The sequence below is a fragment of the Myxocyprinus asiaticus genome, chromosome 26, assembly GCF_019703515.2.
Source record: "Myxocyprinus asiaticus isolate MX2 ecotype Aquarium Trade chromosome 26, UBuf_Myxa_2, whole genome shotgun sequence".
Lineage (NCBI taxonomy): Eukaryota > Metazoa > Chordata > Actinopteri > Cypriniformes > Catostomidae > Myxocyprinus > Myxocyprinus asiaticus.
In genome coordinates, this window is record NC_059369.1 from 30809787 (window position 1) to 30828605 (window position 18819).

Sequence of the window (18819 nt, forward strand, 5' to 3'; positions counted from 1 at the left end):
GCCCTATTCGTTGATCTGTCAAAGGCATTTGATTCTGTTGACCATGAGCTGCTGTTAGGCAGACTCAGTGATGTCGGGTTGTTTGACAAGGCTATAGACTGGTTTAAGAACTACCTTGCAGATAGAACCCAGTGTGTATACACAGATGAACATAAGTCAAGCTTTTTGGAAATCTCTAAGGGAGTCCCCCAAGGTTCAATTTTAGCCCCTGTGTTATTTTCTGTTTTTATCAACAACATTGGGTGGGACATGTCTACAGCTAAAGTGCATCTTTATGCAGATGATACGATAGTCTACTCAGTTGCCTCTTCTCTGAACCAGGCTGTTGTTGATCTTCAGCTTGCTTTTCAAAAGCTACAAGTCTCACTGTACGATCTTAAGCTGGTACTTCATGTTAAGAAAACCAAATTTATGATCTTTTCTAGAGCCCACTCCCAGACCTCAGATATTGTTGGCATTTATACTTCAGGAGGGGACTCAACTGAAAAAGTATCATCTTATAAGTACTTGGGTATCTGGGTGGATGATAGGCTCTCTTTTAGAGTGCATACTGAACACCTAGTGAAGAAGCTGAAGGTTAGGCTGGGTTTTTATTATTGAAATAGGGCCTGCCTTAATTTAGCAGTTAGGAAAAAGCTTGTACAGGCTACATTCTTAAGTGTTCTAGATTATGGAGATATTATTTACATGCATGCTGCTTCCTCTATACTTCGCCATTTAGACTCTGTGTATCATTGTTCTCTTCGTTTTATAAGCAATTCATTGTCTTGTACACATCATTTTGTACTTTATAATTTGGTCTCATGGCCTTCATTAAGCTCAAGGAGACAGCATCACTGGTATTTTTTATTTATAAAGCCATACAGGGAAAACTACCTCCTTATTTGTGCAATCTTCTGTCACTCATCAATAGCTGTTATGATTCTTGCTCCTCTAGATGGCTACTATACAGGGTACCCAGGATTTGCTCTGATCTTGGTAAAACAGCTTATTCTTATTTTGCGCCTTGGTCATGGAACTCCCTCCAGAACACATTACATCTTAATCACTTTGTTACCTAGGATGAATTCAAATCTTTGATAAAAAATTGTATGACTGAAGAGTGCAATTGCTATGCATAAGCTGGATTATGTAATCATAGTCCATTGTTTTCATTAATGTGTCTTATTTTGGTCTTATGTCTGTTTTTGTTGTGTTGACCTTATAACTTTTTTTATCTTGTATGGTGTGCTTTCTTGGCCAGGTCTCCCTCGAAAAAGAGATTTAATCTCAAGGGACTTCTTGGTTAAATAAAGGTTAATAATAATAATAATGAACATATGCACTCATGTCTAACAAATTTCTAACAATAACATTTGCGAAACGCATTTAACCTGAAACAGTAACAGAAGAATAATTATTTTTTAGCCTACATTTTTCTGAAGAAGATGTGAATGGTGCTTGCCTAAGCGAAACTAGGGTGTTCTCAGTACTTTTTGCTATTCTGTGGTACTAGGGTGTTCTGGGTGGTTGCTGGGGCATATTGGTGCTCTGCTCTGCTCTGTGTTTTAGTGCATTGCTACAGTTTGTGATTGCTAGTGTGTTCTGGGTGGTTGCCAGGTTGTTGCTATGCTGTTGCTAAGTTGTTCTCTATGTCTGTAGCACATTGCTATGCAGTTGCTAGGCTATTCTGGGTGGTTGCCAGGTTGTTGTTAAGTTGTTTTCTGTGTTTTTAAAACATTGCTATGCAGTTGCTAGGGTGGGTGGTTGCTTATGAGTTCAGAAGTCGTAATTGTGATGTAATGATCGTTCAAGTGATTTTTGTAGGAAAGAATAGGCCCATTTTGCAATTTTCTGGGGGAGGGGGGGTGATCTCTTTTTTTCACTTTTCTTTTTTGCTATGATTCACATAGTTTAATGCTTTTAATTGATGCTTTATCAACCTTATTTTATCATTCTTGTGCCACTACATAAACTGATAAATTATGTTTTGTTTCAGAAGCCTGTCACCTCATAAGCCAGCTCAATTAATCTTATTTTCTGCCAAGCTTTATTATTCATCAATGGTACAAAAATGCATAAAATCTTAACTGTACAGTCAAAATCCACAAGTAAAACAGAATTATGTCCAATACCACTTTGCTTGATTCTTGCCATGATTCTTTAATTGACACGCACTCAGCTCGGAAACTGGTGCTCGAAGAAAATCACATTGGTAATTACAGCTTTATGGTAGCGTTCATTTGCTCTCATCTTGTAAATACGATCATTCAGACATGCACCATTAATTCATATTGTTTACTTTAACAATATTGCACCATATGAATAATACATTTGTTTACTGGCTGAATTGGTGAGAGTAGTTCTTGAGTTAACTCCTAATACTGACTCAAGCACGGCACCACCACTCAAATAAGTTGCCATGGGTACAATAAGCTGTGCTGTAATTAATGCAATTTACTTGATAAGTAGATTTAATATCAGTTACTTTATTACTTTTACTTAAGTATTTTTCTCATGATCTACTTTAACTTTTACTTGAGTCAATTTCCATTAAGGTATCTTTACTTTTACTTAAGTATGGTGAATGGATACTTTACACAACACTGCCAATCGGTTTTGGGAGAGAACAGACCAAACCATAACACCTTTTTCACTATAAATCTTGACACAGCAGTCTCCTTGGGGATCCTGATTTATTCTTCTAAAAATCTTTATTTGTGTTCAGCAGAAGAAAGAAAGCCATACACATCTTGGATGGCATGAGGGTGAGTAAATGATGAGAGAATATTCATTTCTGGGTGAACGATTCCTTTAACTGTATGATATTTCATTTAGAGTCCCCCCATTTATTGTCATTTAGTTTAGCATTCTTTATAAATGAAATGTAGGACACCTAGTGGATAAAGACTGAAATACAGGGTTTGCAAAACCATTGGCAGCCAACTCTAAAGAGCTCATATAGTCTTTAAATGTGTATTTGGTGCTATTCTTGATCAGCCCATCAGTGTATTAGTGTGAAGCAGCACCACTTGACCTACAAGACCTTCCTGCACGCCACCACGAGGAAGCACATAACACATTCCATCACTGGCTCTCTGAGGGTCAATTACCTTGAGCTGAGCATTGCTCTGTGCAACTGTCTCAAACTACCACAGCTGGTAACGTAGACTTTCCCCTGTTTAGCCAATGCCATCAGTGGGCCATGAAATGACAGCCCCATTCTGAGAGAGATACAGCCAGGGCAGCATGACATCAGGTGGAAACTGCTCGCTGTCCACACACCCCTGTCTTAAACCCGGTAATATACCTGCAAAAAATAGTAAAATATCAAATCAAATCAAATCAAATCACTTTATTATGGTTTAACTTCATAAACTGATGAGTTTGTTTGTTGGTTGATTAATTTGTCTCACCTGAGACAACTGCCCAATGGGCTTTGTGGCCTTTGCGTAGACAGGGCTCATGATTAAAATCCTCATCATATCTGTGACAAAGCAGTCAAGGAAAGAACTGCAATCTATAAAATAAATATTATACAGTGTAATATGCATATGAAACATTTCTATGTGAATATGGACTCAATCAAAAACGTAAGCAGTAAAGATATGGTATGAGGACAGGCTGCCCGTCAGTGAGGTGTTTAAGAATGACAGCAGTGTTGTCTCCCATCATGCCCCCTGATAACCTCTGAACTCTGCACCCGCATACTTCATCTGCCAGCTTGGCCATGTCACTGGCTAATTCCAAACAGCAAAAAAAAAAGGAAAAAAGCTACAGCATGTAAATGTCTAAAAAAGCACTGGCATGTTTTACAAAACCACAGATATTCTTAAAGGGAAAGTTCACCCAAAAATTAAAATTCTCTCATCATGCCATGCCAGATGTGAATGACTTTCTTTCTTCTACTAAACACAAATGAAGATTTTTAGAAGAATATCTCAGCTCTGTAGGTGCATTCAATGCAAATGAATGGTGACCAGCACTTTGGAGCTCCAAAAAGCACATAAGGGTAGCATAAAAGTAATCCATAAGACTCCAGTGGTTAAATCCACGTCTTCAGAAGCGATATGATTAATGTGGTGAGAAACAGATTGAAGTATATTTAAGTCCTTTTTTACTATCAATCTCCACTTTCACTTTCATCTCCACATTCTTCTTCTTTTGTTTCTGGCAATTCACATTCTTTGTGCATATCGCCACCTACTGGGCAGGGAGGAGAACTTATATTACAAAAAGGACTTAAATATTGGTGTTTCTCACCCACACCTGTCATATCGCTTCTAAAGACATGGATTTAACCACTGGAGTCTTATGGATTATTTTATGCTGCCTTTATGTGCATTTTGAGCTTTGGACTCTGTTGACTTGCTTTTGTATGGACCTATATGCTTAAAAAACCTTTGTTTGTGTTCAGTAGAAGAAAGAAAGTCCTACACATCTGGGATGGCATGAGGGTGAGTAAATGGTTAGAACATTTTCATTTTTGGGTGAACTACCCTTTTAAGACTATTGCCAAACAGTGTGTCCAGTTTCTTCTACATGTTAATGCAAAAGTGCATGTACTCATCAATCCATTAAAAAAAAAAAAAACAGTCATGTCTTAAATTATGTTTTGTCTGAGTATGACCGCTACCTTTAAAAGAGGTGGTTAACTAAGTACCAGAAAACATTTCTTCTTATGCAGTGTAGCCTTTGTCTTTTGCAGCCTGGGTCACTGTCTCCATGGATACCATGTCTGGAGGTTGCAGTAAATGCGTTGCCATCCATAAGGCCACAAGACCACATCTTAGGTCACAAACAAGAGCAATTAAATATCATTATCTAACAGAACACAGATATGTAGCCACACAAACTTTTCAATCAGTTAAACAATAGCAGTGATGTGTTTAAAAAGTGGCGTTTGATTGACTCAAATTGTGCCGTTCTAGGAAATTGTTTCTGGCACTGGATTAGTGCATTGAAAACTTACTATGGACCATCTTGAATGAGCAAAGGCACATATTTATTGAAGAGCAACCACTGTAGATCCTTCCTAAAACTTCATGGAGAAATGGTGTGATGAAATTAGTTAGTATGCAGAGTTTCAGTTTAAAAGAAAAGTTTTGCTGCATGCCATTTTGATCTGTACCTCACCTGCTGTCTCTTTGTCCAATAATAATCCTTGCCTCTTCATGGTCCCCCTCTACAGGGGCCTTTCCTTCAGCAATAGCCTGGTAAAACTTCTTGCTTGACACTGAGCGAGTGAATGATGAAGATGAAGGTTGAGGTGGGAGTTGGGCTGGAGGGGGTGCTGCAAGGTTCTCCGCTGGCATACCGCTCTAATAAGCATTCACACTGTGGAATAATTGATAAGAGTGAATTAAAAACTTTCCACAGGCACTAATGGGCAAGAAGACCCGTTTTTGCGATTGAACGAACGAACATAAAGCAACATATATAGAGTATTGTAAATGACATAGCCTCATGAGCATGCCATATACACAAGTTTCGATGAGGTGTCAAATAATGTGATATCAAAATAATGTTGCAATGAATACACATGCAAATATTTGCCAAATTGAACGAACCGGTTCTTGTCTCAGCAGTAAGGCAAAGTCTGTGCTCCTACCAAAGGAATATCAAATAAGGACATAAACCTATGTTCGTGAGTCCAAACAAATAACAAAAATACAGGCTATATAAGTTTAACATGTTTAAAATGTATGCAGATACCTCTCCTAACAAATACAATTAAAAGCAATATATTGAACGATATATTTCCTAGAAGCAGCATTTTACACGTTTCTGTTCAAAGTAGGGCTGGGAATCAATTCCAAAAAGAATCGACTCCTCGATTCTGAGGCGTTGGGAATTGAGAATCGACTCGAAACGTTGGAATCGACTCCAAAGCTGGACTCGATTCCTTTTGGGGAAACCGGTTAATATTTTCAGACTGTGTTTATTTCCTCGACCACTGAACTACTACACATTTCAGAAGCACAACAGCACTAATACAATTTACAAAAGTCTTATAAAATGACTGCATTTTGAGTCTTTTGTTGTCCGTCAGCATCTGTTAATCCGCTCTGTTGTTCATCTGTATGAAGTAATCACACAAGCCCTTCAACACATCTACTTTCCAGTATAGTTGGCCGGTATTTTACTTTGGATTAAATTTATAATCAGTTAACATGCCAAATTTGTGACAGTAAATTGACATACAGTAACAACTTCCCCGATGTTATAACTCAAGTCTACAACAAGGAGATGGCAGAGTTAAGTTAGCGTCCTAGTTCACATCAATAAATATGTTCAAGTCTAAATGATCGATGTGCTGCACTTAAAAGCGAGAATCTAACGCTTCTCTACTCGTTCTCAACATTTTTACAGTGTTTTAAAACCTTTTGCATACATATTATATATATATACACTACCGTTCAAAAGTTTTGAAACACTCATTCTTTATATATATATATATATATATATATATATATATATATATATATATATATATATATATATATAATATTATTATCATTATTATTTTATTTATTTTTTTCACATTTTAGAATAATGGTAAAGTCATTAAAACTATGGAATAACATAAATGGCACTATGGGAATTATGTTGTGACTAAACAAAATCCAAAATAAATCAAAACTGTGTTATATTTTAACATCTTCAAAGTACTCACCCTTTGCCTAGATTTTGCAGAAATGTACTCTTGACATTTTCTCAACCAACTTCTTGAAGTATCACCCTGGGATGCTTTTTAAACAGTATTGAAGGAGTTCCCGTCTATGTTGGGCACTTATTGGCTGCTTTTCTTTATTATTTGGTCCAAGTCATCAATTTCAAAAACTTTTTTTTTATTATTACATTTTAGTTTTATAATGAAATTAATATCAGAATCAGCTTTATTGCCAAGTATGCTTACACATACAAGGAATTTGTCTTGGTGACAGCAGCTTCCAGTGTACAATACAAAAACAGCAGCAAGACATAGATAATAATAAAAAATAAAAATGAATTATACACATACGTACAGACACACACATACATACACACACACATACACATGGGTAGTGCAAATCTAATAAAATCTGTTATGTACAGTGCAAATTCAAATCTATTATGTACAGTGCACATGTTTTTTTTTTCTCTCTCTCTTCAGAGGAATGAAATGGTAGAAGAGGTTGGATGTGTTGGATAAATATAAGAAAGACTAAACTGTGTATTGCACATAGTTATTGCTCAATGGGGCAATTTAACTGTTCATGAGATGGATAGCCTGAGGGAAAAAACTGTTCCTGTGCCTGATGGTTCTGGTGCTCAGAGCTCTGAAGCGTCGGCCAGAAGGCAACAGTTCAAAAAGGTAGTGGGCAGGGTGAGTGGGGTCCAGAGTGATTTTTCCAGCCTTTTTCCTCACTCTGGAAGTGTATAGTTCTTGAAGGGAGGGCAGGGGGCAACCAATTATCCTCTCAGAAGTCCGAACTGTCCTTTGAAGTCTTCTGATGTCTGATTTCATAGTTGAACCAAACCAGACAGTTATTGAAGTGCAGAGGAAAGACTCAATGACTGCTGAGTAAAACTGTATCAGCAGCACCTGTGGCAGGTTAAACTTCCTCAGCTGGCGAAGGAAGTACAACCTCTGCCGGGCCTTTTTCACAATGGAGTCCATGTGGGTCTCCCACTTCAGGTCCTGTGAGATGGTAGTGCCCAGGAACCTGAATGACTCCACTGCTGCCACAGTGCTGTTTATGTTGGCACAATTATATTTTTTCTACAAAACTAATTTCAAACATTTAATCTTATGCCTTCAAATCAAAAGATTTTTAAGATCATGAGAAACATTTCAGTCAAGTGTAGTGTATGTGTGTGTGTGTATATATATATTAACTAGCCTACATTTTACACCATTTTACATTAAAATTATTTTATGAAATCAAATTCAAGACAACATTTTTTAATACACGTTATGAAATATATTTTTTATATATTGTATGAAATAAACCACAACAAACTGGATTGTTAAATAAAACTGAAGTGTATTGTTTGGACATTTTATTGTGTACAAAAGGTAGTAGACAGTTACTGTACATTATCATTTAAACCTCTTTCTAAACAAGAACTCGTGAGCAATAACAGACATTTTCAATGTAGGTAAAATGGTGCTTTTAAGATTATTTGCGGTAGTTCTTCGAAATACTCATAGGAAATCGAAATGTATCTCATGGGATTTGGTATGTGCATATAGGCCCTGATTTAATTTTAGAATGGACCTATTAGTAGTAAATGTTGTTCATGATATTATAAATAGTGCAAAGAACACCAATTGTAGTGATGACGCACAGGGAAAATGTCCTTTTCCTTATGAGTTGAGCACAGTTGCGTTCAAAAATATGTTTTGGTAGAGAGAGTGCATTTCATTGGGGGGAAGTATGCATGTCTGGGGATGTATCCCAGATACCGTTTATTATGATATTTAACTTTACCGTTTTTTTTTTTTTTTTTTTTTTTTTTCGGAATTGAAAAAATGAGTCTTGAATCAACTCTTGGAATCGATTCCATTGATTCCAAAACTAGGAATCAGAGTCGATTTCCAAATGTCTGCAATCGAACAGCCCTGGTTCAAAGTGACACCCGAACAAAATAAAGAGCTTTGCCATCAACGCACCAATGAGTTCACAGCAACACGAACCGCCTCCTCCAAAGTAGCCAATCAAAAACGGTCTAATAACCGGATGTTACTGGGCTACCAATCGACAGGTTCGCTGAAAGACCTTCTGTCCAATCGAATCCTTATATTTTCGGGAAGGCGGGGTTTCTAGGAGATGCAGCGTGCTTTTTTTCCCTCTCTTGATTTGTAGCGTTCATTTTTTCAAGTGTCACGCTGTTTTGAGCTCGTTTAATAATGTGAGTAAATTTAGTCTATGTTGAATTAAGGGAATGTAGTTTGTCTTATTTTATTTCAAAATACACGTTTGCTTTCGCTAGATAAATTGTATTTCATTAAAGTAACGTTGCAATGCTAATCAGCTAGCTAACACGCTAGCTCCTCTTTGAGCAACGAGGTAGATCGGTCATGCACAGTTTTACAGTTTACTCTAGCTTAATTTAGAATAAATCACTTTCTGTATCTTCATGATTCATGACTTTTGACTATACTTCGATTGGCTTCCAGTTTTTGCTGTGTTCTCAGTACAAAGTTGGGGAAAGTTTAGTTGGTCATTCAGAAGTCATTTTATTGAGCTGCTTTTCTCTTTACATTTCAGCTGTTTGATGGACGCTTGTTGATGTTTCATATTCCCTGGAGAGGTTTTAATATGTGTTTTTCTATTACAGAATCATGGCTGGCCAGGAGATGCGTCTGAACCACACTATTTACATCAACAATTTGAACGAGAAGATCAAAAAAGATGGTATGGATGTTCCTTCGGCTGTTTTCTAGCTTTGTTTTACATTGATTTCACACCAATGTTCTGAGCGATCTGTCCTTTTTCTCCTTTAACAGAACTGAAGAAGTCGCTTTATGCTATATTCTCCCAGTTTGGACAAATCCTGGACATCCTTGTTTCCACTGCACTGAAAATGAAGGGTCAGGCCTTTGTGATCTTCAAGGAGATCAACAGTGCTTCCAACGCTCTGCGCTCTATGCAGGGCTTCCCGTTTTATGATAAACCTATGGTATGATCCTATTAATCTTGCATAAGGTGCTAATAAAGCAATCTGTGTTTGGTTACATTAAACCAATGTCTGGCCTAAAGTGCATTTATTCAATGTGTTTCACAGCGTATTCAGTATGCAAAGCAGGATTCTGACATTATTGCAAAGATGAAGGGTACATTTGTGGAGCGTGACCGTAAGAAAGAGAAGAAAAAGCCTAAGGGTCCTGATGCTGCTGGGAAAAAGAATGCTTCTGCCACACCTGCTATGGCTGGAGTACCTGCAGCTGTGCCTGTTAGTATAGTTATGATCTTTGGAGTGGCGGCTTCACTGGTCAACCGTATAGAATTCAATTTGTGTCACTTGATCTTTTTTAAGGCTGTTATTGATGTATGTATTTAATGTTTGTGTGTCTTTTACAGGGAATGCCTCCCATGAGTCAAGCCCCTCGCATGATGCCAATGCCTGGCCAGCCTCCCTACATGCCACCACCTGGTATGATGCCACCACCTGGCATGGGACCTGGACAGATGCCTCCTGGTGCCATGCCACCAGGTCAGATGATGCCAGGACAAATGCCAGGCCAGATGCCTCAGCAGGTATGTATTACAAATAGAATAAATCCCCTGTATTCGGTTGATATTTTTTCATAACATTTATTTTGTTCGTAGGTTTCGGAAAACCCTCCCAACCACATCCTGTTTCTTACCAATCTTCCAGAGGAGACCAACGAACTTATGCTATCTATGCTTTTCAACCAGTGAGTAATTGCATGCTTTGTTTATAAATCTTGTGCTTTTTCCAAAGCTGTGGATGATGAACCTTAATCAAAGTGGGGCTGGTAACATATTATAGCGCTGAATTCCAGATCATTTAAAAAAATATTTTGTCTCTTATGATGTCTGTCTTCTCAGGTTCCCTGGATTCAAAGAAGTTCGTCTCGTACCTGGTCGTCACGATATCGCCTTTGTGGAGTTTGACAATGAGGTGCAGGCGGGTGCAGCCAGAGAAGCTTTGCAAGGCTTTAAGATCACACAGAACAATGCTATGAAAATCTCCTTTGCAAAGAAATAACCTCTTTGTACACACAAACACTTACATGTAGCTCCTATGACTAATGGCAGTTACACAAGCCTGCATTTTTTTTAACCAGGTTTCAGGGTTTTTAGAAAGGGAAATTTGTAAATTTGCCTTTTTATTTGGAAGTGACCTGGCTAGTCTTGCCATAGTCATTTTAGTTATACTCAGCAATACAAGGTAAGGACCGAGTGAAATGTAAAGTTTTCGTCTTATCTTTTTGTTGTCATTTCCTCTTCTCTGCGAGGATCGGCTTTGGTGAATTTGTAAGTATGTTGGATTTTTTTTTTACTCTGATTATTGAAAAGCATTGCACCCAGAGTCTGGTCCCCAGACATTGTACCTGGAGCTTTATTGTTTTAATTAAATTACTTTTACATATTGTATTTTGCCTGTTTTGTTCATTGCTTGTTTCACTTGGGACTTAATATTGTGGCTTTTGACACAGCGTACAGAACATTCAGAGAATCCTCAATTGCAAATTAAGACTGTTTAAAGCTGAGGTGTTTAATTTTTCATTTTTATTTTAAAATACTTTCTCCTATTCCATCTTATTATGCAGACATAACTATAAGTAAGCCATTCATAGGTTTATTTCCTTAAAAACTGTAAACTGTGCCTTCTTGGCACTATAAACATTGCCCTGTTTGTTTTGAGCGGCTCATCCAGCCCGACATGACAACATTGGCTCGACCAATGGCATGAGTTTGGGGTAAGCCTCTGTTCCACTGTTTATTTCATCAACAGCAGGTGGGTGAAAAAGCTGTTTGAAAATGTAATTTTGCAGTTCTATTTTGTGACACTAGTGGTGCAGAACTTCAGCTTTAACTTTTGGTTGAGTTTAGTTCATCTTTCCTTCATATGTTACAAATGAATAATGTACCTATCAAAAAATTCTGCCATTTTGAAAAGTTAAATGGTACACAAGTTGAATTTTCTTTAAAGGGGTAGTTCACCCAAAAATGATAATTCTCTCATTATTTACCCACCCTTATGCCATCCTAGATGTGTATGACTGTCTTTTTTTCTGCTGAACACAAGTGAACAATTTTAGAATAATATCTCGGCTCTTGTTGGTCCATACAATGTGAATGGTGGCCAGAAGTTTGAAGCTCCAAAAAGCACAAAGGCAGCATAGAAGTAATCCAAAGGACTCCAGTGGTTAAATCTACAGGTGCATCTCAATAAATTAGAATGTCCTGGAAAAGTTCATTTATTTCAGTAATTCAACTCAAATTGTGAAACTCGTGTATTAAATAAATTCATTGCACACAGACTGAAGTAGTTTAAGTCTTTGGTTCTTTTAATTGTGATGATTTTGGCTCACATTTAACAAAAACCCACCAATTCACTATCTCAACAAATTAGAATACATCATAAGACCAATAAAAAAAAAATTTTTAGTGAATTGTTGGTCTTCTGGAAAGTATGTTCATTTACTGTATATTTACTCAATACTTGGTAGGGGCTCCTTTTGCTTTAATTACTGCCTCAATTTGGCGTGGCATGGAGGTGATCAGTTTGTGGCACTGCTGAGGTGGTATGGAAGCCCAGGTTTCTTTGACAGTGGCCTTCAGCTCATCTGCATTTTTGGGTCTCTTGTTTCTCATTTTCCTCTTGACAATACCCCATAGATTCTCTATGGGGTTCAGGTCTGGTGAGTTTGCTGGCCAGTCAAGCACACCAACACCATGGTCATTTAACCAACTTTTGGTGCTTTTGGCAGTGTGGGCAGGTGCCAAATCCTGCTGGAAAATGAAATCAGCATCTTTAAAAAGCTAGTCAACAGAAGGAAGCATGAAGTGCTCCAAAATTTATTGGTAAACGGGTGCAGTGACTTTGGTTTTCAAAAAACACAATGGACCAGCACCAGCAGATGACACTGCACCCCAAATCATCACAGACTGTGGAAACTTAACACTGGACTTCAAGCAACTTGGGCTATGAGCTTCTCCACCCTTCCTCCAGACTCTAGGACCTTGGTTTCCAAATGAAATACAAAACTTGCTCTCATCTGAAAAGAGGACTTTGGAACACTGGGCAACAGTCCAGTTCTTCTTCTCCTTAGCCCAGGTAAGACGCCTCTGACGTTGTCTGTGGTTCAGGAGTGGCTTAACAAGAGGAATACGACAACTGTAACCAAACTCCTTGACATGTCTGTGTGTGTGGTGGCTCTTGATGCCTTGACCCCAGCCTCAGTCCATTCCTTGTGAAGTTCACCCAAATTCTTGAATCGATTTTGATTGACAATCATAAGGCTGCGGTTCTCTCGGTTGGTTGTGCATCTTTTTCTTCCACACTTTTTCCTTCCACTCAACTTGCTGTTAACATGCTTGGATACAGCACTCTGTGAACAGCCAGCTTCTTTGGCAATGAATGTTTGTGGCTTACCCTCCTTGTGAAGGGTGTCAGTGATTGTCTTCTGGACAACTGTCAGATCAGCAGTCTTCCCCATGATTGTGTAGCCTAGTGAACCAAACTGAGAGACCATTTTGAAGGCTCAGGAAACCTTTGCAGGTGTTTTGAGTTGATTAGCAGATTGGCATGTCACCATATTCTAATTTTTTGAGATAGTGAATTGGTGGGTTTTTGTTAAATGTGAGCCAAAATCATCACAATTAAAAGAACCAAAGACTTAAACTACTTCAGTCTGTGTGCATTGAATTTATTTAATACACGAGTTTCACAATTTGAGTTGAATTACTGAAATAAATGAACTTTTCCACGACATTCTAATTTATTGAGATGCACCTGTATATCTTCTGAAGTGAAATTATAGGTGTGGGTGAGAAACGGATGAATATTTAAGTCCTTTACTATTTAAAAAAATAATCATTTTTGGGTGAACTGTTCCTTTAAGTACTGATGCTGGCTTTGTAGTTTTCATATAGATTTCTAGGTTTAGATCTGATCTGTTTACGCAGTTGGCATTCTGATGGATCAGAACAGGGAAGTGAACCAGTCTTTGCACTTTGTGGAACACAAATGTTTATGCATTTACACAGTGGCCCGACAAAAAGCTACCAAAATGAACATTTCTGACTTGGATTACAGTCAGAAAAGTAAAAGTTGCATTCTTTTGGTCTTTATAAAAATGTGAATTGAACTTTGAGTAGTACACTTACTGTCCTGGCGGACGACTTCATGTTCATTCCTTTATTTGTTTTGGTACAGTATTTCAAGCCTTTTCTACTTTTTCACATGTATTCAGAAGCAGTTAATGATAAAGCAGTCGTGATTTCCATTGAAACTTCACCATAGTTCACAAAGATGTCAGCCATGGGCCTGTCTCTCTTTAGTGTGTAACCACTGTAATAAGCGCCAGTCCTTGTTACTTGTGGTTGTCCTTGACTGTCATTCATCCTTTTAAAGTACATGACAGCTTGCTCAGGGGATGTTCTCTGTTCCCCATCTCAGTGATCAACAGCTAGATTGGCTTATATGCAGGCGGAGGTGGGGACACAACCACTGTTTTGACATCAAATGCTGAAAAAGTATTTAAATGGGGCAGTATAAAAATGTGAGTAGGTCATGCCTTTGTTTTCAGAGCAAGTGTATGTGACACTTACTGTAGGTGGTGAGACTCCTTTCAAGTTTATTTACTAAGAATTCTCTCTTTGTACATTTTCCCCCATTTATGTTGCATTCAAACTGTTTATGTATCCAAAACCCCAAGATTACAAGTGTGCATAATTCATAAATGGAAGTATTTCCCCATGTAGTTGATGAATGAAAGTGAAATTAAGGCATCTAATACATTCACAAACTCACTAAAAAGTTTTGTGCTTATATACTTACTCTCTTTAATTTTAAGTAGTGAATGATTACTATTAGTGAGAGAAAGAAAACAAGTCTCTCATGGTCTAGGAGTCTTTCTCTGTATTGAACAAGGGGTAATTTACTTTAAGTTTGAGGAACTCTGGACTGTCAGCTGTTTAGTAAGGGCTGCCTTCAGTTACATTGTGCTGTGACCTAAATGAGTAGGTCAACTTTTCTTGTGCACACAAACACGCATTCCTCTGCATTTTCCCCAAGCATCTGCATACTATGCTGTTTTTCCTTGAGAAAAACCTGACCTTAACTACTGCCAATTGTGTTTCATGTGACTGGCATCAGGCCTAGCAGTTTGTTGTCCACCAACACTGCCCCTTTTCAGTCACAGAACAGACACATACTGTATCTTATGCCAGCAATGTGTGGGACAAAGCTGCTCCCACACAGATCATATGATCAAATGACAGGTTGGTTAGTTTGAGAAATGACATATGTACATTGTTTTATCACTGCACCTTTATGTCATAATTCCTATTACACCCATAACAGAACCCCCCAAAATGAGCTGTAATGGGTTCAAGTCTATGCCTAAGGGTTTTGTTTATTCTAAGTTTATTACTTAGGGGCAGTGGTGGCTCAACGGTTAAGGCTCTGGGTTACTGACGAGAAGGTCGGGGGTTGTTGGGCCCTTGAGCAAGGCCCTTGACCCTATCTGCTCCAGGGGCGCCATATCATGGCTGACCCTGTGCTCTGACCACAGCTTAGCTGGGAAATGCGGGGGGGGGGTCACTGTATATATGCAAAATGTATAATGTGTGACAAAAATAAAGGCTTCTTCTATAATTAGATAATTTATGTGCTATAATTTGTACTTGGGTTATTACTACCACGACAAATTAAGAGCAAATGGATGTGCTTGCAGGTGTTCTTATGTGAGAATGTAGGGGGCATCTGTCCTTTCTGATGTTCATAGGCACCAAGTGGCTGTTCAAACTATGGCCACCAGATGGCGACAGATTCTTAAAGCACAGTGCAACTCTTGGTTCGGTTGAGTTGAAACTCCCACCAACAGCTGTAAATGATAACAAACCCGTCTATAAGGTTTTTCAGAACATTAACTGCCAACAACAGCTCTTAACGCTGGCTGATTTAGAGTCTGTTGGAATAAAGAGCGATTAAAATTCATAAAAAATTAAGTTCGCGCTAAGGTCAGTGCCACTATGCTAATCACATCCGGACTTGAAGAGCCCTCTGTTCTGGCCCCTGGTCACTCTACTTTGGGAAATAACCGGTTGCCAGGGATGTGAACGTCAGTAAGTACATCTTGTCGAAACTGGGGGAGGAAACAGGATCGAGTCAATAAAAATCGGCTTATTATATTTTCAGCATAAAGCAGTTGCTTTGTGAAGCGGTCTGTGTATCCATGCCAACATGTATGCACACACAGTGGAAACTAGCGGTTCATGGATGTTTTTTTTCTTCTTCTTCTCAATAAAAGCCAATAAAGCAGGGTGGCTGATGGCCAATGCAATGCCATAGGCTATTCTTATAGTATAGCCTGTATGATCTGTACACAAAATTGCTGAAATTAAATTATTATACAATTTTAAACAATATTTTGTGAAGATTCACTCAACAATATTTGAAAACAGAAAAAAAAAAAAAAAAAAAAAATGCATTATCCATAACAAGGTTTCGGTAGATTTTGGAAATTGTAAACTTCTTGGCCAAGTAGGTACACTACGGTTTATAGCCTATAACGTTAATCTCACAATGGTCAAACATGGGTTGGTATATAACATTCTATCACTAGTTTTAGAAATGAATGACTGTAGTTGTGTCCTAAATTACACACTAGCTACACTGTGCACTTTCACTATGCGCATTATGAACTATATGTACTTGGCCATCTAGTGTATGAATTTTTCAAAGGGTAATTGTCTCAGATGGAAAAATTCACTGTTTTTCAGCAGACGTACATAGGTTTTGAACGCATGCAATATGTTAACACTAGTTTAAGCACTTCTTGTCGACATCTCCAGTGATTTTCAAGCGTAAGCTTCATTTACATAAACGTTGGCCAGTAGGTGAGAGATGGAGAGTGAGTTAATCCCTTGACCGTCGGGACTCCCTGCTGAGTTAATGGTTCCAGCACCTGGAAAAGCACACCAAAATTATTAGAAAAAAATCTTTCTGTCGCTAAGACAGACTATTGTGTTATCGTCAAGTGACCAATGCGCTTCTTTTACTGACGAACTGAGAAGACTTCATGCTGATCTGAACGTTTCATCTGTGATCGCAAATGCAGATTGTAATCCATAGTGATTCTGTCTCCAAGTGTTTTTCCTGGGGTTCTCCTACACTAAAATGACTTATGAAATCAGAAATCATTATTCACTAAAAGCTGCATAGGGACAGGCGCATTTTATGGCAAGCCTCGAGGATAAATATACAATCACACACTTTCACAAGGTAAAGTTAGTACATGATTTGCATCACTCTATTGCAATTGTTTATGCGCACATAGTACTCCTGTTGTTATTTTGGCGAGCTTCACGTGATGGGGAATCAGAGAAAGATAGTTGAGTTGAGTCTGTCATCCCTCCATCATTTTGTATCGGCAAGTGTGACACCCTAGGCCCAAGTAAAGTTGTTTGGAGTCTGCCAGTGTGACGCCAAATTTAGCTAACATCAATTCAACATTTATGTCAAATAACATACATATTCAGACAGCGTGGGGAGATGGTAAAGCATCTCATATTTGTAAGGTGCATTTTTACCAAATCAGTTGAATCAATAATTGAATGACTCACTCATAACAGAAAAGTCGCTCATTTGTCACGACCTACTGCCGTAAATATGCAATCTCCAGAAGTGGTCACTCTTCAAAATGAATGACAAATCACAATTTTTGGGATTTCCACTATTTGGAGAGTCATGAACATAGAGAAGCAGTGAGCAAATTGTGAAGTGCCCCAGTACTGTAGGCTGGAATGTATATTAGCACTCTTGGAATGCCTCTCGTCCAATCAGATTCAAGGACAGGACTAACTGTTGTATAAAGCATTCTGTCACTAGTGGAAACGTTTATAAAACTGGTCCAAGAATTACAAAGAGTTCATTTTTATTTGTAATAAGTATTAGTTTATTTCTTCAGCAGTATAACTATGAAAAGCCTAGACAATGTGTGTGGTCTTCTCTAAGGACACACATCTTACTGTAAACACAAAAACATAGTCAGTTCTCACAAAATGCTCAACAATCCATATTCATTTGAAAGTAAAAGGGCCTCATGAACACTGTTTGGCAGCCCAAACCCTGAATAGCCAGTTTGGGTTTATTGCTTTGTCTTCACCCTACGACCTAATGATTAAGTCAGAGAATGCACACTGCCTCCACTTTAATGATGCGGCGGTAACGTAACTGGGCATGAGTATTGCACATAACGGGCCTCTGTCCGTGTCTTTTGTCTGGCCTTTGACAGGGTCTTAATGGGCGCTGCGGCACTTTGATCATGCTCAAAGATTAAGTGAAGCTTGAGACCCATTATTCCTACCATGGGAGTCCACATGAAAAGAAACCCTACCAAGAATGTCCCTACCAGTCCAGTGCATTACATGATAGCATCTGTTGAATCAAGGGTGTAGATTTGGCTTGAATATTGGGGGGGGGTTTACAGTATGAAGAATTTACATGTTTCCAATGATCATGGTATAAATATTGTGGGGGGGGGGGGGTGTTGTACATGCTTGTTTTGATTATTGGGGGGGTTACCACCCCCCCAATACCTCCCCCTGTGGTAATTAATACAAATCTGACAGCATCGTTGTAGTGTCAAACACCTCCCTTACAAAAATCGAGAGTTCATTGCAAATTTGCAGCAAACTCACCACAAATTCGCCACGGATCGTTTTTACATGCAAATGAGCTTTGCCTCAAACTTGCAGTAAATTGTCAATTGTTTCCAAAGGTTTATTGCGGGTTCACTACCAATGAAGAGCTGTACATTTCTGGAAAACATTTGCAGCGAATCACAAGCTCATTTGCATGTGAAAATTATGAGCAAATTTGTGGCAAGTTTGCGGCTAGTTTGCCATGACTCTAGAGTTTATGTAAGGGCTCTCTGCAGCGTCAAGAATTTAAATTTGACCACAAAAAAAAAAATACAATAATGAAATATATAACGATAATGATAAAGTAGGCTACTGGAAAAAATATGATTGTGCAAAATAAAACCTACAAATATTACTTAAAATTGGATAATGTTCTTTATAAATCTATCATTAGGCTGTCACAAAAAAACCTCTATACATTGTTATGGGAATGTTAGGTTAGAAACCT

General features: G+C 38.2%; 2 protein-coding genes across 2 annotated transcripts; one reads left to right on the forward strand and one right to left on the reverse strand.

Annotated features, from left to right (window-relative positions):
* Positions 1–2326: 2326 nt before the first annotated feature.
* actmap (actin maturation protease) lies at positions 2327–5760 on the reverse strand. The gene is given in 9 exon segments (XM_051656811.1): positions 2327–3153; positions 3217–3289; positions 3396–3466; positions 3590–3719; positions 4643–4767; positions 4952–5020; positions 5116–5316; positions 5550–5586; positions 5695–5760. Coding segments are annotated over 7 exon segments (825 nt in total). The 5' UTR covers positions 5295–5316; positions 5550–5586; positions 5695–5760; the 3' UTR covers positions 2327–2975.
* Positions 5761–8779: 3019 nt separating this feature from the next.
* Positions 8780–11090, forward strand: snrpa (small nuclear ribonucleoprotein polypeptide A). Its single transcript, XM_051656470.1, has 7 exons — positions 8780–8877; positions 9307–9383; positions 9476–9648; positions 9754–9921; positions 10050–10226; positions 10299–10387; positions 10542–11090. Exons 2-7 carry the CDS (start codon positions 9311–9313, stop codon positions 10699–10701), a joined length of 840 nt encoding a protein of 279 aa, XP_051512430.1. The 5' UTR covers positions 8780–8877; positions 9307–9310; the 3' UTR covers positions 10702–11090.
* The last annotated feature ends 7729 nt before the right edge of the window (positions 11091–18819 follow it).